Genomic DNA, 26,077 nt, shown 5'->3' on the forward strand with positions numbered 1-26,077 from the left:
CTCCGACACGTGGGAGATATAGCCGCATCGTGGGTGTTACATTCTATGCTTAGCGCCAAACCCCTTGTTCGTCTCCTCCTCCCCTGTAGTTTCCATTATTTTTTCTCTCTTTTCCGATACTTTCTTCTTTTTCGCTTTAACGCTTTGGTACGGCTAGACCACACACCATTGACACATACATCTCTAAATATGTACTTCACTTTTACCTGGGGGCTTCTTGGACAGAGGTTCTTGTCATTCCTTGAGCATTAAGCTCCTCACATATGAGTTTTTCCATATGTACCTTTTCTTTGCCCTATATGCTTCGATATGACTTAAGTTCTGGCCAAGCTGGGTTGCCTGGCTCCTGTGCTTATGCCCTACATTCCCTTTAGTTTGGCTAGGGCATAAAGGGAGGACCTTTGCAATTGTTACTGGCCGGTCATCCGGATGTGTACCTCAGACTGGGTGAAGCCGAAAGCTAGTGTTCTTAAGGGAATATTCGGTCGATGAATTAAAGATGTTTTTTAAACTCACTCCATTGTGCACCCCGAGAAGTTATACGAACTATGGTGCCCATATCACAATTTGGACATGTACATTAAATGCATGCACACCCAGGGAAAGGAACCCTTAACGGAACTATTCTCTCTGGAAGATGTTTCTTACGATATTAATGTAATATAACATAGCTAGCTGGATACAACTTGTCAATTCAAGCAACTATGACCCCTACGCCTAGTTTTCCAGGCATACCCCGGCCTATTAGTCCGCGAAGGTATTCGGAAACACTCCGCACCTTTGGGTCCGGAGGTTGAAGCGAAAAGGTCCGCCATGACAAATGATATACAATTCAGCTAGAGTTCCACATAATGAGGAAAGTACACGGTCACTTGGACTCGAACACCTCCTCCTCTACACCTTCCAACAGGCAGTCTAACTTACAATCCTGTCGGGAATATTTGGTGGCCACCTCTACTTGGTCATATACTAAACTAACGGGAATTTCTTCCCCATTTGACCCTAACGGTCCAACCCGGGCTATGTGATTTGGATCCAGCTTGGTATATCGCGTTTTCACCATGGCCCAGGCCTCTCGCGCGCCCTCTCGGCAGGCCGATATCTTCCATAGTCGGATACGCCGCCGCACTCCCTTAAACAGCTCTAGAAGCTCCTCCATACTTCCTAGAGGGGAGGCGGATGGCCATAAGGCCTTGGCAACGCTCCGCATGGCCATCCGGGCATGCTCGTGCACTTGAGACAGTCTTTGCAGCAGATCACTCGATGATCCAGACACCTCCTGTTCAGGACGGCCTATCAATATACCTGCAAACATGAATATATCAGTCCCATTTATCTCTGAACTACTTTAAAAATAGTTCGGACACATACTGAATATGCCGCCCCACAGCCTCTTGTTCTCCTTCACGGGATCGGCTAGCTGGGCTCGAACGTCTTTCAATTCTTCACCCAATGTAGTGTTGGAATCCTGTAGCTTGTTTTTCTCATCCCTGACGCGGGTCAGCACACGTTCGCCTGCGGCGTGTTGCATTTTCGCCTCTTTTTCTCCCTCTTGGGCGATCTTCAACTTCTCTTCAAGTTGATCAAACGACCCTATTATGCGATCAGCAGCAGAATTAGCACAGTTGGTATACAATTATTGTTCCTCGGTGGAGGGGAACATTACCAGAAGACGACTTCTTAATGTTTTCCAGTTCGGCAGTAGCAGCATTTAGCTGCTCCCAGCACTGCTCCAGCTCCTGGGCTAGTAAGCAATTCTTCTCTGTAAGGACCTGGTCGTACAAAGATCCTTAAATCAGTTGTGCCAACTGCTTTCAGTCTCAGGGGCAACGGGAATATGGTTATCCTTTTTTGACAAAGAAAACTTACTTGCACATCTGTCAGATATTGCTTCGTGGCTCTTCTAAGCCCATCTCGGGCAGCTCAGATGTATGCGTCGCCTGAGCTAAAGGCATTAAAAGCCTCCTCCGAGAACTTGGGGTCTCGCAAGACAGCCCTGCAGCGTCGATGGTTCAGGGCACTCTCTACCTTTGAGTTGGTGACGGACATATTTTCTGAACCCTCGGCCGAAGGGCAGTCCGGCTCTGTTCCTGCACTAGCCCCAGTCTCCCCGATTGGATCTAAATCCCGGTTGTTGGGAACACCACCGACCGGGTCCCCGGACACAGTTCGGCGAACCTTCTCCCTGTAACCAAACAAACACACGAGTCACAGTCGGATGCGATTGCTGAAAGGCATGTTTATCTGTACCTCCTCGATTAAGGCCTGGCTGTGTCTTCACCCGCCTTCCTCTTCGAAGGCTTGCCCGGCGCGGGAGCCGATCTCTCCGAAATTGCCGAACGTCTCCCTGTGAAGCACGATATAGTGTGGTGGGTGAGGCAAAATAAGAGCACTCTTTTAGAGAGGGTGTTTCTTAATTGTTTACATGTGAAGCAGGAAGAAGGCCAGGGTAGTCAGCGGTGATGGCCACTTCTATGCCATCATAGCTTGTCTGGTAAAACACTCCCTCCGCAAGCACCACGAATATATCTGGATCCTCTTAAAACCCAGGATCTAGCTCCCAGTTGTGGATCTCCGGCTATGGGGCAGGACTATGAAGTCCTTTCGGTGACCTTCCGCCAGTGTTGTCATAACAAACAGACTGGAAATTTATCAAAAGTAATCCGGAAGTGGAATGAGTGGAATAGAGGGGTTGAGGCTTTCCCAACTGGGAGGATCATACATAGAATACCCGTCCCTGCGCTTAATGTGAAGAAACTCCTCTTCCTCCCCTTTAAATAGCTCGGCCAATATATTGGCCAGAGCGACGGGGGTATCCGGACCCTTCCAGCCATAGTGGGAGGAGTCATCCTCTCCATTGTAGTGCCACATGGGTAGCCCTCTGTATTGTAGTGGCTGAACCCCTCGCACTATGGAAATTGCCATTACCTCGATTATTGTGAGTCCGGACTGAGCGAGCGTCTTTATCTTGCTCATAAGCTGGCAAACTTGTACGCTGTCATCCTCTTCAAGACTCTAGGGACGCCAACTGTGGCGTTTCTTCAGCGGAACGCTCGCAAATTCAGAAAGACCCTTTTGAACTGGGTCAGGAAGCGCGATGTCCTCAATATAGAACCATTCGGAAGGCCATTCTTAAGGTGCCTTCCTTGGTGTGCCGGACAGATATCCAGTATCGGCGATACGCCATACTTCGGCTCCGCCCACTTCAAATATTGACCCCTCGTGATTACGCGGGACGAGACAGAACAACTTCCTACATAGCTTGAAATGAGCCTCGATACCCAGGAATAGTTCGCATAAAGCGACGTAACCCGCAATGTGCAGGATGGGTGCAGGGGTGAAGTTGTGCAGCTGGAGGCCATAGTATTCCAAAAGCCCTCGGAGGAAAGGATGAATGGTAAATCCAACGCCCCTTAGTAGGTAGGGGACGAAACATACTCGCTCTCCCCAGGATGGATTGGGGAAGTCCTCTACCTGAATCTCACTGTTGAAGGAATCTAGCCCCGCTCGAACAGAAACTAGATCTGCGGGGGGAAGAAATCCCTGCGTCTGCAGCTTCGTCAATTGACTGTGGGACACCGAACACCTCTCCCACTGGCCTTTCTCTAGGCCGGAACGGGTGGAGGAGCTGGGGGCACTAGCCATGCTGTAATGGTTTCTCCTAAGCAGTTTCCGGGGATTTCCTCTACGTGGTGCCGAATGGATCTAGGATCCAATCTCTTAAATAGGTGTTGTTCCTTGCATGGACGGGGTGTTATCTGCAAAAATACCCTGACCTTCCACCTTCACTTGACACATGGAAGGCGAAGTTATTTAACGTGCATAAGCCGAGGGGAGCGACATTGAACCGATGGCCGAATACATCACTTGGAGATCATTAAAGGAGGGACCCGCCTTGCAATGCCGAAGACAATTTGTGTGCCGAACACCTCGCTATTGAAGACTAGTCCGGGGGCTACTTAGGGAGTCTTGGACTAAGGGGTTCTCGGGCGTCCGCCCTGTTATCTGTGGGCCGGACTGATGGGCTCTGAAGACATGAAGGTCGAAGACTGTACCTGTGTCCGGATTGGACTCTCCTTGGCATGGAAGGCAAGCTTGGCGACCGACTATGAAGATTCCTTCTTATGTAACCGACTCTATGTAACCCTATATTCCCCCCTCCCCGGTGTCTATATAAATCGGAGGGGTTAGTCCAGAAAGGATTTACTCATTACCATAGTCATACAGGATAGGCTTCTAGGGTTTAGCCATTATGATCTCGTGGTAGATCAACTCTTGTAACACTCATATTCATCAAGATTAATCAAGCAGGACGTAGGGTATTACCTCAATAGAGAGGGCCCGAACCTGTGTAAACATCGTGTCCCCCATCTCCTGTTACCATCGATCCTAGTCGCACAGTTCGGGGCCCCCTACCCGAGATCCGCCGGTTTTGACACCGACACACACCCTTGCCTTCTTCCTCCTAAAAACGCAGTTGTTGCGTTGCTGCCAGATTTTCCATAGCACAGGCATTATAAAGGATTTTATTCCTTTTGTGAATGTTGGTCGTGTCATGGAGACCATGGCTTCCACCCTTTCTAGAGAGCTATTGTCGTTGGTTTTGCTGGCCCGGCTCAAACCCTGGCAGTGCTGCTAAGAAGACAGCTTGGCTCAAATTGTCTTCGTGAAAGAGCATTCCCAGAACAGGTGTGTGGAGCTCTCAAGGTTTCTGAGGCAGAGCTGGCAAAAATAGTCGTTAGTCCAGCCCCTACGTTGGAGACGGTTGTTGCACCATAGCCGGTTCTGGTGAAGGAGCCATGCAAACATCTTGAGCTTAGCCAGAGCCCAAGCACTCCAGATCAGGGTTTGATGCATGTCGGTCGTCGATCACAAGAACTGGAGGGTGTAAGCCGAGTGGGAGCTGTATTGGCCTGATCTTCAAAGTCCCAACACACCTGGTCTTGTTCTTCAGCCTGGAGGGCGAGCTGCTGATGCTAAATAAGATGATGCAGGTTTAAAACCTTGTTGACTAGGTCGTTTGTGTTGCCATGCACCAGGTCCATGACCCATCGATCTCCGGCAATAGCCTGAGCCACCGTTCTGCCCTTGAGCCTTGAATGTTTGAAGAGGGTTGGGAAGCAGAACTTCAACGGCACTGGCCCTAGCCATGAGCTATGCCAGAAGCTCGCCATCTTGCCATTGCCAATGGTCACCGTCATTGCGGCGTTAAACAGTGCTTGGTTTGAGGCATCGCACGGGGGCTCCGTTCCCACCCAGTGGCGAGAGGCGGTTTTCCAGTTGTGCCAGAGCCAACGCAGCCGGAGCGCGTGACTGAACTTTGATAGGTTCAGTACACCGAGCCTGCCATGCTCGATTGAGGAGCAGACTCGTTCCCAGTTGACCTTGCAGCTGCCGCCAGAGAGCTCTCGGTCCTTCCCCCATAGAAAACGTCGTCTACATTTGTCAATTTCCTTCAGGAGCTTCATGGGGACTCGCAGCGCGGTGAGAGCGAAGGTTGGTAGGGCAGTGAGGACGCAGCACACGAGGATGCGCCTGCCCGCAATGGAGAGCATACATCCCTTCCACCCCGCCAGCCGGGCACGGATCCCGTCGAGGATGAATTGTAGATGGACTAGTCGAAGCCGGCCCGTGGTGAGGGGTAGACCTAGGTATCTAATCAGAAAATGGGCGATCGGGCCGCGGAAAGCTTGAAGAACTCACCCTAGGTCGATGTTGTTGTAGTGGATCGGCGTGGCCGTGGATTTTGCAAGGTTTATCCGCAGGCCTGAGGTGTCACCGAAGCTATGGAGGATGCACATCAGGTGGTTAATTTCCTCCTTGTCAGGGTTTGCGAGGATTATTGCGTCGTCAGCATATAGGCTCACTCTGAGCTTGATCTCTCTACCTGTCACCGGAATGATCTCGAGTGCCTCCTCAACGGCTAGGAGTAGGCGGTGGATGGGGTCGATCGCGATGATGAAGAGGAGAGGGGACAGGGGTCACCCTGTCGCAGCCCTCGGCGATGGAGGATTTGCACGCCTGGCGATCCCTTGAGCAGGAAGGCCGAGGATGAGGTGGCGAGAGGCAGCATGATCCAATCCCTCTAGCGGGAACTAAACCCTAGCGTCGTGAGCAGTTCTAGGAGATATTCCCAGGAAACATTGTCAAAGGCTCTCGAGATATCTAGCTTGAGGAGAACTACCGGTGTCTTTCTACGGTGCAGGCTCTTGATGCAGTTTTGGACGTAGACGAAGCTATCATGCAAACATCTAGCCTTCAGAAAGGCCGTCTGTGCGGGCGAGATGATGGATTGCACCACCACGGCTAGACGGATCGAGAGCACCTTGGAGATCAGCTTCGCTATAGAATGGATCAGGCTGATCGGCCTGTGGTCACCAATGCATTCCGCTCCATCTTTCTTGGGGATGAGTGCGATGACCGTGGAGTTCAGGGCCCCAAAGTTTTGCTCGGCCAGGTGGTAGAATTGGTGGAAATCTTGCATGATATCTTCCTCTATGGTACTCCAACATGCTTAGAAGAACACACCACAAAAGCCGTCCGGACCTGGCGATTTTTGAGCTGGTGAGTCCTTGATCGCAACCCATACTTCCTCCTCTGTAAATGGGTTGTCCGGCCCACTTCCTTGCACCGATGGCATTTGAAGTTGATCCCAGTTGATCAACATGGGTCGGTGTTGGGGGTGCCCAAAATGTTGTTGAAGTGATCGTGCATTGCTTTCTCCTTTTCTGCGTGTGTCGTCACCACATTTTCTCCAACCTTCAGAGCATGGATGAAGTTCTGGCGCCTTCTTGAGCTGATTTTGGCAATGAAAAACTTGGTGGGGGTGTCGCCTGTGTGCAGCCAGGTGAGGCGGGAGGCTTGCCTTTTCTTGCAACGCTCGATCGCTGCAAGGCCCATAAGCTTGATCTTCAGCCCTTTCCTAAGCTCAGCCTCGGCTGCCGTGAGCCACCGTCGCTCCTGGGCCACATCAAGGCGCAAGATGACTTTGTAAGCGATGTGGAATTGGAGCTTTGTGTCACCAATCAGGTTTCTTCTCCAAATGCGAAGATCCTTGGCAGTTCGGCTCATCATGGTGCGGAGGTGAGAGAAGGCGCAGGTCGAGGCCGTCGGGCATGACCAGGCAGCGGCGACTATGTCGAGGAAGCATGGGAACTGTGGCCAGAAGGATTCAAATTTGAAACCTCCCCACCGACGAGGCCCTATCGCATCCACAAGGAGCAGCGGGCGGTGGTCCGAGCACGCGGTGGATGCCACGATGAGGAGGACGCGTGGGAACAGGGCCTCCCAAGGAGAGTTGCCGAAGAACTTATCAATGCTAACTAAGGTTGGGTTTTCCCTCTCGCTACTCCAGGTGAATCTGTGATTGCTGCACTTGATTTGGCGTAGCCTTGCTCCGTCGATCGCAGCTCTAAAACGGCCCATAAGCCTCCTGTTTAGGTTGTGGTTGTTTTTGTCTCTGGCCTCATATATTAAGTTGAAGTCACCATTAATAAGCCAGGGCTCGGCGGCTAGTGGTGCAGTCTTGGCTAGCTCGGCGAGGAAGTCGTCTTTGCTCGTGTCGTCAGTCAGTCTGTAAACCGTGGTGAGCCAGAAACGCATGAGGTTGCAGGCGAGGGTGATCTTCGCCGTGATCGCGAACTGACCTATGGCATGGTTATCTACTCAGACTATGTCCTTGTTCCAAAGGATGGCAACACCGCTGCGCGTGCCGATGGCCGGCAGCACAGCACAGCCGAGCAGGGTGCCACCACCGATGTCGCGTACAAGCTCCGGTGTCCAAACATCTAATTTTGTCTCTTGGAGGCAAAGGATGGCGGTGCGGTGAGCTGCAACCACTTCCCGCACTGCCTCCCTCTTCGCCGGGGAGTTTACACCGCGCACATTCCAGGTCATGATCGGGGGGGTGGAGAGGCTTCACTCATGGGGACACACAAGAGATCTCTGGCGACTACACTTACTAAGATAGATATTGCACTGGTACACCCACCATCTCTCCGGGGGACGCCATCGACCACCAATAGGCCCCAAACTACGATGGCACGAATCGAGCCACAATCTACAACTAGTACAATAGAGGGAAACTGATCTTAACTCCAGCCAGCCGAGTGTTGGCCGCTGCCGGAAGCTACAACTAATACTAATGAAACCTAGCCACACTAACATGGTCACACTGTAGCCTCCTCAGTGATTCCATCAGGGCCGTTGAGCCCCGTCGCGATGCGGAGAGTGCCCTTTTCCATGTTGGTGGGCTTTGCGATGATGGCGATGTCATCGTCTGAGAGGGGCTCATCGAACTTGCAGATGAGAGATTTTGCCGCCTTCTTCATCATCCGTTCCTTTGGGCCCAGCAGCCCGAGGCCTTGCACCAGCCTGAGCGAGCAGCGCTGTGCCACATACACCTTGCAGTTTTGGGAAGCTTGGCGTGCGCTCTGCCATGGGGGAGGGACAGAGGTTGCCCTTGACTTTGGCGGGGCAGAGTTGCGCTTGTCCGGCGCCTGTCCGAGCAGGGAGGCAGGCTTGTCGGTGAAGAGGCGTCGTGGAGCTTCCCTTAGCTCAGCGATCTCCAGGAGCTGGACCTGCTGGGTCACTGCGCCGAGCTGGAGGGTGACCGTGTCAGTGCGCGACAGAGTCTGGCAGCTGAAGTGCTCCGGGGCGTGGCGCAGCCCGGAGAGCGTGGGGCTGAACACGTCCGGCTCCCTGGCCGCGTTTTTGCCCTTCTCTGGCTTGGCGCAGTCTTGGAACTCAAGGGGCGCCACGACGGAGATGGCGATCTCCTCGTCCAGGAGCACGGTGGTCGCGTCGCCCATGGAGGGCGCAGCGAGCGCCTTCTCTGCAGTGGCGAAGAACACTGCGACGTCATCTTGCATGGTGTTGGAGCCGATCGGAGCCGCCGTCGGAGCGCGCGTGGGTGCGGTGGGGGATGGGATGTGGACTTGGCTGGCAAGCTTTGCTTTTCCTTGCTGCTTCATGTTTGGGTAGGCCTGTGTGGATGAGCGGCCGTCGTGCCGCCCGTGGCCTTTGGTGCTCCTAGAGTGACGAGCCCAGGGGAGCGGCTGTGTTGACGCTCCGTACTCGTGGCCTCGCCATGATCGGTCTGGGCATTTTGACCGCGGCACCGGCCCAACAGCGTGTCCTTCCAGGACCGGCGGCTGCTGCCACCTCCACCCTGACCATCGTGGTCGCGGCGGGGGCCTCCCCCAAGGAGCCCGCGGCAGCCCGTGTCCAACACAGCGGCGCGATGCTGACGGCGGTGGTGCTCCATGGGCTGACCGTCCTTGACATGCATGATCCAGGTGCCAGGAAGGGTGCGGGGCAGATCGTCATCGTGGTCGGAGTTGAAGGAGGGCAGGCCACTCTGAGCGGAGTGCGACGATCTCGGGGAGCGCTGGGACCAGTCTTCGACCCTGTCGACGTGGATGAGGAAGTCGTAGCACTCCGCGCCGGGCGGCAGGGCCACTCTGCGGTCCGGAGGCGAGAAGCCGTCCATATCCTCCACCCTGCCGGTGCCTTGAGGCAGCTTCCAGTAGGTGTGCCGGGTCAGGATGAACAGCATGTCCCAGACCCACACCCAGCAGGCGAAAGTCTTGGTGTGATCGTGCTCCAGGGTGCGGCTATCCAGTCGGTCGATGAGCACCTTGTCGCCGAAGACCTCTTGGACGCCCTCCAGCGTCCAGTATTGTTGGGGTAGGTGCTCGATGACGCAGCGCACATGGAGGTTGAAGGTGTCGTGGCCCGCGTGGTCGTTCTCCCCCCACGGTGCGATGGCGAAGTTAGCACCGTCGACGCGTAGGGAGCCACGGCGAACCGCGTTGTCGTGGTGGGCTGGCTGCGTGAAGATGATGAAGAAGTCCTCCGGGTTGTGCGCTGTCACCCGTAGATGGTGTGGCGGGACGCAGAACTGCGCCTCCAGAGCTCGGCCGACAGCCATTGGCGAGGTAGCGCACACGCCGTCAGTGGTGCGCAGTGTGATGGCATGGCGGAGAAGGAAGAAGATGCTCTACTCAATGGCTGGGGTGGACACTCCTACTTTGTGGCTAGCGCGGGGGCAATGAGTGGGGTCAACCAGGTTCAGCTCAGCCATGGTCACCGCGGTGGGTGGGCTCGGGGTGGTCGGGGCAGGGTGGGGAAGCGGAGGCGTCCGTGGACGGGGGCGCGGGCAGGAAGAGGGCCTAGCCTACTAGAAGCAGAGTCGTCGCGGCCATTGCGAGGATTTTGGGGGCACTCACAGGCAAAATAGCCTAGGAGATCATAGATGACACAACGGAGGGGATCTCGACAATCTTTCCGATGGTGGTGTTTGCTGAGGCAGTGGAAGGAGCGTCCCCAGAACCTGCTTAAGAAGGCCTCGCGGCCACCCACCGCATTGAAAGCCGACCGCCAGTCCGAGCGGTGTGCTGCGTGCGGCAGGCAAGGAGCCGTCGGATCTTGGGAGGGCTTGCGGTTTTTCCGTGAGTGGACCTCGGTCCAGCCACCATCCACGCTAGAAATGGCAAGCTTATCTGCAGGGGATGGGATGACGATGATGGATGCTACCTCTTGAGCATGCGTTGGTTTTCCCTTGAAGAGGAAAGGGTGATGCAGCAAAGTAGCGTTAGTATTTCCCTCAGTTTTTGATAACCAAGGTATCAATCCAGTAGGAGACTACACGCAAATCGCCTAGTACCTGCACAAACAAACAAGAACCTCGCAACCAACGCGATAAAGGGGTTGTCAATCCCTTCACGGTCACTTACGAAACTGAGATCTGATAGAGATAATAAGATAAATATTTTTGGTATTTTTGTTGTATAGATTGGAAAATAAAGATTGCAAAATAGAAATAGCAAGTTGATAGGAAAATAGTATGATGGAAGATGGACCCGGGGGCCATAGATTTCACTAGTGGCTTCTCTCAAGATAGCAAATTCTACGGTGGGTGAACAAATTACTGTCGAGTAGTTGATAGAAAAGTGCATAGTTATGAGAATATATAGGCATGATCATGTATATAGGCATCACGTCCGTGACAAGTAGAACGAAACAATTCTGCATCTACTACTATTACTCCACACATCGACCGCTATCCAGCATGCATCTAGAGTACTAAGTTCATAAGAACAGAGTAACGCATTAGGCAAGATGACATGATGTAGAGGGATAAACTCAAGCAATATGATATAAACCCCATCTTTTTATCCTCGATGGCAACAATAAAATACGTGCCTTGCTGCCCTTGCTGTCACTAGGAAAGGACACCGCAAGATTGAACCCAAAGCTAAGCACTTCTCCCATTGCAAGAAAGATTAATCTAGTAGGCCAAACCAAACTAATAATTCGAAGAGACTTGCAAAGATATTAAATCATGCATAAAATAATTAAGAGAAGAATCAAATATTGTTCATAGATAATCTTGATAATGAACCCACAATTCATCATATCTCGACAAACACACCACAAAAAGAGTTACATCGAATAGATCTCCAAGAGAATCGAGGAGAACTTTGTATTGAGATCCAAAGAGAGAAGAAGCCATCTAGCTAATAACTATGGACCCGAAGGTCTGTGGTAAACTACTCACACATCATCGGAGAGGCTATGGTGTTGATGTAGAAGCCCTCCGTGATCGATTCCCCCTCTGGCGGAGCACCGGAAAAGGCTCCAAGATGGGATCTCACGGGTACGGAAGGTTGCCGCGGTGGAAATAGGCTTTCGTGGTGCTCCTGGATGTTTTTGGGGTATATGGGTATATATAGGAGGAAGAAGTACGTCGGTGGAGCTGTGAGGGGCCCACGAGGGTGGGGGTGCGCCTACCCCCCTGGGCGCGCCCTCCTACCTCGTGGCCTCCTCGCTTCTTTCTTGACCTGCACTCCAAGTCTCCTGGATCACGTTTGTTCCAAAAATAACTCTCCCGAAGATTTCATTCCGTTTGATATTCCTTTTCTGCGAAACACTGAAATAGGCAAAAAAAACAGCAATTTGCACTGGGCCTTTGGTTAATAGGTTAGTCCCAAAAATAATATAAAAAGGTATATTAAAGCCCATTAAACATCCAAAATAGATAATATAATAGCATGGAACAATCAAAAACTATAGATACCTTGGAGACGTATCAAGCATCCCCAATCTTAATTCCTGCTCGTCCTCGAGTAGGTAAATTATAAAAACAGAATTTTTGATGTGGAATGCTACCTAGCGTAATTCTTAATGTAATTTGCTTTGTTGTGGCATGAATGTTCAGATCCAAAAGATTCAAGTCAAAAGTTTAATATTGACATAAAAATAATGATACTTCAAGCATACTAGCAAAGCAATCATGTCTTCTCAAAATAACATGGCCAAAGAAAGTTATCCCTACAAAATTATATAGTCTGGCTATGCTCTATCTTCACCACACAAAGTATTTAAATCATGCACAACCCCGATGACAAGCTAAGCAATTGTTTCATACTTTTGATGTTCTCAAACTTTTTCAATCTTCACGCAATACATGAGTATGAGCCATGGACATAGCACTATAGGTGGAATAGAATGGTGGTTGTGGAGAAGAAAAAAAGGAGAAGATAGTCTCACATCAACTAGGCGTATCAACGGGCTATGGAGATGCCCATCAATAGATATCAATGTGAGTGAGTAGGGATTGCCATGCAACGGATGCACTAGAGCTATAAGTGTATGAAAGCTCAACAAAAGAACTAAGTGGGTGTGCATCCAACTTGCTTGCTCATGAAGACCTAGGGCATTTTGAGGAAGCCCATCATTGGAATATACAAGCCAAGTTCTATAATGTAAAAATTCCCACTAGTATATGAAAGTGACAACATAGGAGACTCTCTATCATGAAGATCATGGTGCTACTTTGAAGCACAAGTGTGGTAAAAGGATAGTAGCATTGTCCCTTCTCTCTTTTTCTCTCATTTTTTTATCTTTTTATAGAATTCGTCCGGAGTCTCATCCCGACGTGTGGGGGAATCATAGTCTCCGTCATATTTTCCTCACTTGGGACAATGCTCTAATAATGATGATCATCACACTTTTATTTACTTACAACTCGAAAAATTACAACTCGATACTAGAACAAAATATGACTATGTGAATGCCTCCGGCGGTGTACCAGGATGTGCAATGAGTCAAGAGTGACATGTATGTAAGAATTATCAAGGTTTCTTTGCCACAAATATGATGTCAACTACATGATCATGCAAAGCAATATGACAATGATGAAGCGTGTCATAACAAACGGAACGGTGGTAAGTTGCATGGCAATATATCTCAGAATGGCTATGGGAATGCCATAATAGGTAGGTATGGTGGCTATTTTGAGGAAGGTAAATGGTGGGTGTATGGTACCAGCAAAAGTTGCACGGTACTAGAGAGGCTAGCAATGGTGGAAGGGTGAGAGTGAGTATAATCCATGGACTCAACATTAGTCATAAAGAACTCACATACTTATTGCAAAAATCTATTAGTTATCGAAACAAAGTACTACGCGCATGCTCCTAGGGGGGTAGATTGGTAGGAAAAGACCATCGCTCGTCCCCGGCCGCCACTCATAAGGAAGACAATCAATAAATAAATCATGCTCCGACTTCATCACATAACGGTTCACCATACGTGCATGCTACGGGAATCACAAACTTTAGAACAAGTATTTCTCAAATTCATAACTACTCAACTAGCATGACTCTAATATCACCATCTTCATATCTCAAAACAATCATCAAGTATCAAACTTCTCACAGTATTCAATGCACTTTTTATGAAAGTTCTTATTATACCCATCTTGGATGCCTATCATATTAGGACTAATTTTATAGCCAAAGCAAATTATTATGATGTTCTAAAAGACTCCCAAAATAATATAAGTGAAGCATGAGAGATCAATATTTCTATAAAATAAAACCACCACCGTGCTCTTAAAGATATAAGTGAAGCACTAGAGCAAAATTGCCTAGCTCAAATGATATAAGTGAAGCACATAGAGTATTCTAATAAATTCCAATTCATGTGTGTCTCTACAAAAGGTGTGTAAAGCAAGGATGATTGTGGTAAACTAAAAGGCAAATACTCAAATTATACAAGATGCTCCAAGTAAAACACATATCATGTGGTGAATAAAAATATAGCCTCAAGTAAAGTTACCGATAGACGAAGACGAAAGCGGGGATGCCTTCCGGGGCATCCCCAAGCTTAGGCTTTTGGTTGTCCTTGAATTTTACCTTGGGGTGCCTTGGGCATCCCCAAGCTTAGGCTCTTTCCACTCTTTATTCCAAAATCCATCAAATCTTTACCCAAAACTTGGAAACTTCACAACACAAAACTCAACAGAAAATCTCGTGAGCTCCGTTAGTATAAGAAAACAAACAACCACTTCAAGGTACTGTAATGAACTCATTCTTTATTTATATTGGTGTTAAACCTACTGTATTCCAACTTCTCTATGGTTCATACCCCCCTGATACTAGCCATAGATTCATCAAAATAAGCAAACAACACACGAAAAACAGAATCTATCAAAAACAGAACAGTCTGTAGTAATCTGTAGGTTTCAAATACTTCTGTAACCCCAAAAATTCTGAAATAAATTGGTGGACGTGAGGAATTTGTCTATTAATTATCTGCAAAAAGAATCAACCTAATCTCACTCTCCAGTAAAAAAAATGGCATCAAATCTCGTGAGCGCTAAAGTTTCTGTTTTTTACAGCAAGATCGCAAAGACTTCCCCTAAGTCTTCCCAAAGGTTCTACTTGGCACAAACACTAATTAAAATCATAAAACCACATCTAAACAGAAGCTAGCTAAATTATTTATTACTAAACATAAACAAAAAGCAAGAAACAAAAATAAAATTGGGTTGCCTCCCAACAAGCGCTATTGTTTAACGCCCCTAGCTAGGCATTGATAATTTCAATGATGCTCACCTGAAAGACAAGAATTGAAGCACAAATAAAGCATCATGAAACATGTGAAAAACACATCTAAGTCTAACATACTTCCTATGCATAGGCATCTTAAAAGAAGAAATTATCATAGCAAGCAAAAACTAGCATATGCAAGGAAGCGGAAAGAAACAATAGCAATCTCAACATAACGACAGGTAATTTAGTAACATGAAAATTTCTACAATCATATTTTCCTCTCTCATAATAATTACATGTGGGATCATAAGCAAATTCAACAAAATAGCTATCACATAAAATATTTTCAACATGATCCACATGCATGCAAAGTTGACACTCTTTCAGAATAGTGGGATTAACATTAACTGAAGTGAGGACCTCTCGAAACCCACTTTTATTAAAAACTTCATAATATTGAACATTTTCCAAATATGTGGGATCTAAAGTTGACACTCTTCCAAACCCACTTTCAATATTATTACAAACATTATTATCAATCTTATATTCATCATGGGGCTTAAATAAATTCTCAAGATCATAAGAAGAATCACCCCAATCATGATCATTGCAACAAGTGGTGGACATAGAAAAACTAGCATCCCCAAGCTTAGGGTTTTGCATATCATTAACACAATCAACATTAATAGAATTTATAATAAAATCATTGTAATCATGCTTTCATCAAAGGGACTATCAAGTATGGTTGCAATAGCAACAATCTCATGTTTAACAAAAGGAACTATAGCAAATTCATCTTCATAAATATTGGCATCATGTCCACAAGAATAGCAAGCATCATGTTCATCAAGGGATATTTCAATCAAATCATCAGAATCATAATTATTTATAGATTCATGCATATCATTATTTTCTTCCGAAGCAACGGTCATTCTTTCAATAAGTTCTTTGACATAGGCATTATAAGCATAGTTTTCATAGCAATATTTAAGTATGTCAAAATTTTCAGATTCGTAGAGAGTAATATCATACTTTTCAATCAATGAAGCAACTTCATAAGCACCCTTAAAAGCAACGAATTCTTCAATTTGTTCGATATCGTAGTAACTATAAACGCCCTTTGCATTAGAAGATAAGATTTCATTATCATTAAACTGACATAGGTAGGGGAGGTGTTTTTTTGGGTTCTTAGAGCAACAAGTAAAATCATAAATTTCACAAAGATTCCAAGCATAACACACCAATCTGTTTATTTGATCCCATAAGAGTCTCCCTTTTTTAGACAAATGGTGATGCACAAAATGAGCATGCTCATCTAAAGATTTCCCATCAACCAGGCTAGTTGGGATTTCAGCACGAGCGCATAAGGATTGAAGATGATCCAAGTAGAACACTTTAAGTGGATCCATATCAATAGATTTTTAGCAAGCAAAGATGCAAGCAAATGGAAGGCACATGGAAACACAAACACAGATACATATAGGAAGAAGGCAAAGAAAAGGCAAAGGTTTTCGAAAATCGTTTTAGAAGTGGGGGAGAGGGAAACGAGAGGCAAATGGCAAATAATGTCATGCAAGGGATAAGAGTTTGTGATGGGTACTTGGTATGTCTTGAGTTGACTTGGTGCAACCTCCCTGCCAACGGCGCCAGAAATCCTTCTTGCAACCTCTTGGGCATGCGTTGGTTTTCCCTTGAAGAGGAAAGGGTGATGCAGCAAAGTAGCGTTAGTATTTCCCTCAGTTTTTGAGAACCAAGGTATCAATCCAGTAGGAGACTACACGCAAGTCGCCTAGTACCTTCACAAAGAAAATAAGAACCTCGCAACCAATGTGATAAAGGGGTTGTCAATCCCTTCACGGTAACTTACGAAACTGAGATCTGATAGAGATAATAAGATAAATATTTTTGGTATTTTTTGTATAGATTGGAAACTAAAGATTGCTTAATAGAAATAGCATGTTGATAGGAAAATAATATGATCGAAGATGGACCCGGGGGCCATAGGTTTCACTAGTGGGTTCTCTCAAGATAGCAAATTCTACAGTGGGTGAACAAATTACTGTCGAGCAATTGATATAAAAGAGCATAGTTATGAGAATATCTAGGCATGATCATGTATATAGGCATCACATCCGCGACAAGTAGACAGAAACGATTCTGCATCTACTACTATTACTCCAAACATCGACCACTATCCAGCATGCATCTAGAGTATTAAGTTCATAAGAACATAGTAACACATTAGGCAAGATGACATGATGTAGAGGGATAAACTCAAGCAATATGATATAAACCCCATCTTTTTATCCTCGATGGCAACAATACAATACGTGCCTTGCTGCCCCCGCTGTCACTAGGAAAGGACACCGCAAGATTGAACCCAAAGCTAAGCACTTCTCCCATTGCAAGAAAGATCAATCTAGTAGGCCAAACCAAACTGGTAATTCGAAGAGACTTGCAAAGATATTAAATCATGCATAAAATAATTCAGAGAAGAATCAAATATTGTTCATAGATAATCTTGATCATAAACCCACAATTCATCGGATCTCGACAAACACACCACAAAAAGAATTACATCGAATAAATCTCCAAGAGAATCAAGGAGAACTTTGTATTGAGATCCAAAGAGAGAGAAGAAGCCATCTTGCTAATAACTATGGACCCGAAGGTCTATGGTAAACTACTCACACATCATCGGAGAGGCTATGGTGTTGATGTAGAAGCCCTCTATGATCGATTCCCCCTCCCGCGGAGCGCCGTAGAAGGCCCCAAGATGGGATCTCACGGGTACAGAAGGTTGCGGCGGTGGAAATAGGGTTTCGTGGTGCTCCTGGATGTTTTCGGGGTATATGGATATATATATAGGAGGAACAAATATGTCGGTGGAGCTGTGAGGGGCCCACGAGGGTGGGGGTGCACCTACCCCCCTGGGCGCGCCCTCCTGCCTCGTGGCCTCCTCACTTCTTTCTTGACGTCCACTCCAAGTCTCCTGGATCACATTTGTTCCAAAAATAACTCTCCCGAAGGTTTCATTCCGTTTGGATTTCGTTTGATATTCCTTTTCTGTGAAACACTGAAATAGGCAAAAAAACCAGAAATTTGCACTGGGCCTTTGGTTAATAGGTTAGTCCCAAAAATAATATGAAAAGGTATATTAAAGCCCATTAAACATCCGGAACAGATAATATAATAGCATGGAACAATCAAAAATTATAGATACGTTGGGTAGACGTATCAATGGACTTTAGGCGTCGAGTAGGGGGCGAGCTAGGATCCGCCGGATCGACTGGAGTGACGGCTGCAGAGCATTCATCCCTCAGAAGCAGGCGCGGTGCGGAAACCACATATGGGGATGGCGAGCCCCGAGATCCAGGGAGTCTGGCACCTCAAATGGGCTAGGGGAGGAGGGCGCAGGACTGCCCCGCGGTCCTGAACCGGTGCTGGAGAGCGGAAGAGGCAGCGAGCCCATGTTGGGTGGCAGCGCGGGGCGGCCGCCGCAGCCGGAGTGGCACGCGGCGCGGGGAGGGATAGGGGTGGCTATCCTAGCGAGTTCACTACTATAAATTTCCTAACCATGATCTTTGCTTTAGATGTCGTCATAATTATGTGCTTTTCTATCACTTGCTCAATAGTAATTTGTTTACCCACCGTATGCTTTCTTTTAACAGAGAAGCCTCTAGTGAAAACTATGGCCCCCTAGTCTATTATTATCATATTATTTTCATATCTATAAAACCAAATACCCAAAAATACCTTGCTGCAATTTATTTACCTTTACTTTATTTTGCACTTGTATTTATCTTTTATAACTATCTCTATCAGATCTCATCCAAGCAAGTAACCGTGAAGGGATTGACAACCCCTTTATCGCATCGGGTGCAAGTACTTGTTTGTTTGTGTAGGTACAATCATTGGAGACTTGTGTGTTCCTCCTACTGGATTGATACCTTGGTTCTTAACTGAGGGTAATAGTTATCTCTACTTTGTTGCATCAATTTTTCCTCTTCAAGGGAAAAACCAATGCAAGGTCAATAAGTAGCAGGAAGGATTTCTGGCACTGTTGCCGAGGAGGTTCTACATCAAGCCTACCAAGTACCAATAATAAACTCTCGCCTCTTGCATTAACATTATTGGGCGCTTGCCTCTCGTTTTCCTCTCCCTCACTTCTAAAACGTTTATAGAAAAACACAAAAATATTTGCCTTCTTTCTGTTCGTCTTTCTGTTTGCTTTTTGTTTGCTTGTGTGCTAGATTGCTTGCTTTGTCATGATGTCTCAAGAAAATACTAAGTTGTCTGACTTTTCCAACACTAATAATAATGATTTTATTAGTACTCCAATTGCTCCCGCCACTTGTGCGGAATCTTATGAAATTAATGCCACTTTATTGAATCTTGTTATGAAAGAACAATTTTCTGGTAGTCCTAATGAAGATGATGCATCTCATCTTAATACTTTCGTTGAATTGTGGGATATGAAAAAGAAAAAGATGTGGATAATGATATTGTTAAATTGAAGTTATTTCCATTCTCACTATGAGATCGTGCTAAAACTTGGTTTTCATCCTTGCCTAAAAATAACATTGATTCATGGAATAACTATAAGGATACTTTTATTTCCAAGTATTTTCCTCCCGCTAAGATCATATCCCTTAAGAATGATATAATTAATTTTAAGCAACTTGATCATTGATGTCTACTACACAACCTTCTTCTTGTAGACGCTGTTGGGCCTCCAAGTGCAGAGGTTTGTAGGACAGTAGCAAATTTCCCTCAAGTGGATGACCTAAGGTTTGTCAATCCGTAGGAGGCGTAGGATGAAGATGGTCTCTCTCAAGCAACCCTGCAACCAAATAACAAAGATTCTCTTGTGTCCCCAACACACCCAACACAATGGTAAATTGTATAGGTGCACTAGTTCGGCGAAGAGATGGTGATACAAGTGGTATATGGATAGTAGATAATAGTTTTTGTAATCTGAAAATATAAAAACAGCAAGGTAACGAATGATAAAAGTGAGCGTAAACGGTATTGCAATGTGTTGAAACAAGGCCTAGGGTTCATACTTTCACTAGTGCAAGTCCTCTCAACAATAATAACATAATTGGATCATATAACTATCCCTCAACATGCAACAAAGTGTCACTCCAAAGTCACTAATAGCGGAGAACAAATGAAGAGATTATGGTAGGGTACGAAACCACCTCAAAGATATTCTTTCCAATCAATCTGTTGGGCTATTCCTATAAGTGTCACAAACAGCCCTAGAGTTCGTACTAGAATAACACCTTAAGACACAAATCAACCAAAACCCTAATGTCACCTAGATACTCCAATGTCACCTCAAGTATCCGTGGGTATGATTATATGATATGCATCACACAATCTCAGATTCATCTATTCAACCAACACATAGAACCTCAAAGAGTGCCCCAAAGTTTCTACCGAAGAATCACGACGAAAACGTATGCCAACCCCTATGCATGGGTTCATGGGCGGAAGCCGCAAGTTGATCACCAAAACATACATCAAGTGAATCACGTGATATCCCATTGTCACCACAGATACGCACGGCAAGACATACATCAAGTGTTTTCAAATCTTTAAAGACTCAATCCGATAAGATAACTTCAAAGGGGAAACTCAATCCATTACAAGAGAGTAGAGGGGGAAGAAACATCATAGGATCCAACTATAATAGCAAAGCTCGCGATACATCACGATCGTATCACCTCAAGAACACGAGAGAGAGAGAGAGAGATCAAACACATAGCTACTGGTACATACCCTCAGCCCCGAGGGAGAACTACTCCCTCCTCGTCATGGAGAGCACCGGGATGATGAAGATGGCCACCGGAGAGGGATTCCCCCTCCGGCAGGGTGCCGGAACGGGTCTAGATTGGCTTTCGGTGGCTACGGAGGCTTCTGGCGGCGGAACTCCCGATCTATTGTGCTCCTTGATCGTTTTAGGGTATATGGAGATATATAGGCGGAAGAAGTACGTCAGGGGAGCCACGAGGGGCCCACGAGGGTGGAGGGCGCGCCCAGGGGGTGGGCGCGCCCCCTTGCCTCGTGGCTTCCTCGTTGCTTCCCTTACGTGGACTCCAAGTCTCCTGGGTTGCTTTCCTTCCAAAAATAAGTTCCGTGAAGTTTCAGGTCAATTGGACTCCATTTGATTTTCCTTTTCCACGATACTCTAAAACAAGGAAAAAACAGAAACTGGCACTGGGCTCTAGGTTAATAGGTTAGTCCCAAAAATAATATAAACTGGCATATAAATGCATATAAAACATCCAAGGTTGATAATATAATAGCATGGAACAATCAAAAATTATAGATACGTTGGAGACGTATCAATCATGAACATGTTGCACAATCTTGGGAGAGGATTAACTTAATGATAACAAATTACCCTACGCATGATTTAAGTTTATGGATGATCATACAAAAAAATTATGCAAGATTGAATTTTGCATCTAGAAATCTTTTAGATTTTGCCGCGAGTGGTACTTTTATGGAAATCACATTAGGATAAGCTATTAAATTCCTAGATGATATTATGGAATTACTCTCATTGGCATACTGAAAGATCTTCTACTAGTAAAACAGTGCATGCGATTAAAGAAATTAATACTTTGAGTGGAAAGATGGATGAACTTATGGAATTGATTGCTAGCAAGAGTGCTCCTATTGATCCTAACGATATGCCTTTGTCTACTTTGATTGAGAATAATAATGAATATATGGATATGAATTTTGTTGGTAGGAACAATTTTGGCAACAACGCATATAGAGGTTATTTCAACCCTAGGCCGTTTCCTAGCAATTCCTCTAATAATTATGATAATTCCTACAACAATTCTTATGGAAATTATAATAATATACCCTCTGATCTTGAGAATAATATTAAAGATTTTATGAACTCCCAAAATATTTTCAATGCTATGGTAGAAGAAAAATTGCTTAAGATTGATGATTTGGCTAGAAACGTCGATAGAATTTCTCATGAGATTGATTTTTTAAAGATCGGATCTATGCCACCCAAGCTTGATATTAATGAGTGTCTAGAATCTATTCAAATTTCTATTGATGAAACTAGGGAGAGAATCACTAGGATGCGTGCTAACAGAGAATGGCTAGAAAAAGTGTGTTCTTCTAGTTTTTGTGATAATCTTGATGAAGATCTTAAAGTAATTGGTGTGACTCCTATTGAATCTTTGTTTGCTAATGTAAAACTTGATAAATAAGGGCCTAGAGATGATTTAGCTTTACCTAGAAGGTGTCCCAATAATTTGGAGGGTGGAGATATTAGTGCAAAAATTGATGAAAGTGGGATTAGCGAGGTCAAAACTTTAACTTGTGATGAGCCCACTCTTTTGGATTTCTAGGACTTTAATTATGATATTTTTTTCTTTTCTTGATTGTATTTCCTTGTTACAATCTATGCCTAATTCACCCCATGCTTATAATCAAAATAAGGCTTTTACTAAACATATTGTTGATGCTATGATGAAATCTTTTGAAGAAAAACTTGATTTGGAAAGTTCAATCCCTAGAAAGCTTTATGATGAATGGGAACCTACTATTAAGATTAAGATTAAAGATTATGAGTGCAATGCTTTGTGTGATTTGGGTGCTAGCATTTCCACTATTCCAAAGACTTTATGTGATGTGCTAGGTTTCCACAAACTTCATGATTGTTCCTTAAATTTGCACTTAGCGAATTCCACTATTAAAAAACCTAGGGGAAGAATTAATGTCCCGTAGATTTCATTGTGCTTGACATAGATTGCAATCCTACATGCCCTATTATTCTTGGTAGAACTTTCCTTAGAACGATTGGTGCAATTATTGATATCAAATAAGGAAAACATTAGATTTCAATTTACACTAAGGAAGGGCACGGAACACTTTCCAAGAAAGAAAATTAAGTTTCCATATGAATCTATTATGAGGGCTACTTATGGATTGAATACCAAAGATGACAATACCTAGATCTATGCAATATGCCTAGCTAGGGGCGTAATACAACGACGCTTGTTGGGAGGCAACCCAATTTTATTTTTATGTTTTGCTTTTGTTTTTCAATAAATATGCAATTATACTTTTGTTATGATTATGTTTTAGTCTTTTAGTTAGTGTTTGTGCCAAGTAAGACCTTTCGGATGATTTGGGTGATAGTTGATTTGATTTTCCTGAAAAATAGAAAATATTGTGTCCAGTAGCATAATTGTTAAAATTCACTGGAGGGTGATAAAATTCTGAATTTTTGACACAAGATTGATATACAAATTTCCTATGTTTTCCTAATTGTTCAGAATTTTTGGAGTTACAGAAGTTTGGCAAAAGTCCAGATTACTACAGATTGTTTTGTTTTCGATAGATTCTGTTTTCATTGTGTTGTTTTCTTATTTTGATGAATCTATGGGTAGTATCGTGGAGTCTGAGCCATGGAGAACTTAGAATATAGTAGATGTAACATGAATATAAAATTGTAATGAGTTCACAATAGTACCTAAAAGTGGTTATTTCCTTTGTTTCACTAACGGATCTCATGAGTTTTCTATTGAGTTTTGTGTTGTGAAGTTTTCAAGTTTTGGGTGATGTTTTGATGGACTATGGAATAAGTACTGGCAAGAGCCTAAGCTTGGGGATGCCCAAGACACCCCAAGGTAATATTCAAGGACAACCAAGCATCTAATCTTGGGGATGCTCCGGATGGCATCCCCTCTTTTGTCTATAATCCATCGGTAAATTACTTGAGGCTATATTTTTATTCACCACATGATATGTGTTTTGCTTGGAGCGACTTGTATTATATGATTCTTTGATTTTTTTTAGTTTTCCACAGTCATCCTTGGTGTACGCACCTTTTGAGAGGGGCACACATTAATCATGAATTTATTAGAATACTCTATGTGCTTCACTTATATCTTTTGAGCTAGGTAGCTGCTCTAGTGCTTGACTTATATCTTTTTAGAGCACGATGGTGGTTTTATTTTGAAGAAATTGGTGAACTCTCATTCTTCACTTATATTATATTGAGAGCCTTTATAAATAGTATGGCAATTTGCTTGGGTTATGAATTTAGTCCAAATATGATAAGGTATTCAAGAGGGATGTAATAAAAACTTTCATGAAGATCATTGAATATATGAGAAGTTTGATTCCTTGATTTGTTTTGAGATATAAAGATGGTAATATTAGAGTCATGCTAGTTAGTAATTGTGGTTTAGTAAGAATAGTTATCGTCGTGGTGGGTCATGATCACCTATGGGGCCATCGGCCCCTTGTGGTTCGGCAAGGGGGAAGGTCACATTGCACAAAGAGCGGAAGCCATGAGATAGCACGACGGTGGTGATGTTGGTGGTTTTTACCCAAGTTCGGGCTGCCGTGAGGCGTAAAACCCTACTCCTGCTTTGGTGGATTTCATGGAGGAACCCAAAGAGTGTGCAGCGCTCTAGCCCGGCAAGGTGGCATCGGGAGGGGAGCAGCTACGCGCGTACAAGTATGTAGGGGTCTGAATCATTTACTCTGCTGTCTTGGACCTCCTTTTATAGCTTAAGGGGTGACCACAGTGGCAAAACAATCTTTATCTAGTGATTAGATAGCTAATAGTGCTATCATGCCTAACTCTGGCAGTTAGGACAAAGTGCATTAAATGCACTGCTAGGTGTCATGCTGAGGATGCAGCTCAGCAAGACTGCCATGCCACTTAATCATCTTTTCCTTATCTACTTGACACGCCTCTCGACGGGTGTCATATGGAGGTAATCTGCCTTCCAAATGGCTTCCACGTGCTCAGTGGAAGGCACTTGATAACCTTGAGGGTTCGACACCGCATTGATAGCCGATTTGCGTCGTAGTGCGGTGGAGCGGTGGTGCCTTGGCGGGGAGATTTGCCCTTGGCGGACCCGGCAAGCCTGCTGGGGAAATCTTGGACTTGTCCTTGGGGCGGCCTCAACCCGTCCAGGCTCTCCTTCCTGGCAAGGGAGGATTTCCCAAGGTAATATCTTGTTGTCTTGGTTTGTCTTGGTCTTCTTGATCCGCTTTTTGACCTTTCAAAGAGCTGCTTCTCTGGCTTGGTCTTGATTTTATTGTTCGGTGTAGTTGCTTATTTTGTCGAGCTCAGACTGCCGGGTCGGAGGCCTACTATCCGTTCACAAGTCAGGGGAAAGATACAACCCCTGTTCGTGTACCCCAACAGAAGCCCCCGGGCCTGAGCCATATGTGCCGCTGGGCGCATTGGGTTAGGCCCAAAATAGTGCATGGACATGAGTCGAGGAAGTGCTACGCATGCAGTGGTCGTTATGATGACCAGTCCACTCAGCGTAATTACCGTATGTCGTGGGCGTGGGACTGTAGCAGTTAATGGGTAGTGCTTATGTAAAACGGTAACTTTTTCTGAGGAAAATAGTGAAGAGCCAGCCCCCATGTTCGTTCCCCATAAAAGAGGAATTGTGAAGGGACGCTGCTCATTCGCATCCATTCCTCCTTTCATCATCTTCTTCCTCAAGCCAAGCAACCGCTCTCGCGCCCACATTCGCCTCCAACACCCCGCTAGATCTCCCACTCTTTCCGTGATCCTGAAGGATGGGAAAGAAAGCTGCCGCCGCGAGGGGGGAAGCGGACGGCCAGTGCGAAGGATGCAGCAGCGGAGGGGAAGAAGAAGAGAGCGGCGAAGTTGGACACGAGGCGACAAGACGATGTGGTCTTCTTCACGTCGAGCTTGGACAGCAACGCCCTGATCATGAGGTATGCGTCTATGTGGGGGAGGGAGGTTTCGAAGAGGCATGGAGCGCCCTGGTCTTGCCAGAGGGAGACGAGGTTCCACCGAATTCGTACGGATTCTTCTACGCGTACTTCCTCTGCGGCCTCTCCCCTCCCTTCTTTGATTTCTTCGAAGCCATGATAGTGGTGTACGGATTCCACCTTTTGGATATCATGCCCAATGCAATGGCGTGCATGGCGATCTTGGCCGATCTGTGCGAGTATTTCGTTGGAGTCACCCCCAACGTGGATTTGTTCAGGCATTTCTTCATTTTGCGAGTTGAAGACAGATCTCACCGCTCGGGGAACATAGGTTGGATCCCCCAAGGCAAGAAGGATAATTAGGATTACCTCCCTGGTCAGCAGCGTAGCAGGTGGGAGGAATGGAGGGCGGACTGGTGCTGGATTCGGGATGAGGGGGCCCCAGAGTTTTGTGCGGCGCGGACGGAATGTGTCATACGCGGAAGCGA

At 45.9% G+C, this 26,077-nt stretch overlaps 1 protein-coding gene across 1 annotated transcript; it reads right to left on the reverse strand.

Moving 5' to 3' along the window:
- Positions 1-6,660: 6,660 nt before the first annotated feature.
- LOC147975455 (uncharacterized) lies at positions 6,661-7,602 on the reverse strand. Its single transcript, XM_087520430.1, has one exon. The coding sequence runs from the start codon at positions 7,600-7,602 to the stop codon at positions 6,661-6,663; it is 942 nt and encodes a 313-aa protein (XP_087376556.1).
- Between the last annotated feature and the right edge of the window lie 18,475 nt (positions 7,603-26,077).

Source organism: Triticum urartu, chromosome 4A, assembly GCF_056163025.1.
Source record: "Triticum urartu cultivar PI428250 chromosome 4A, HENAU_Tu73, whole genome shotgun sequence".
Classification (NCBI taxonomy): domain Eukaryota; kingdom Viridiplantae; phylum Streptophyta; class Magnoliopsida; order Poales; family Poaceae; genus Triticum; species Triticum urartu.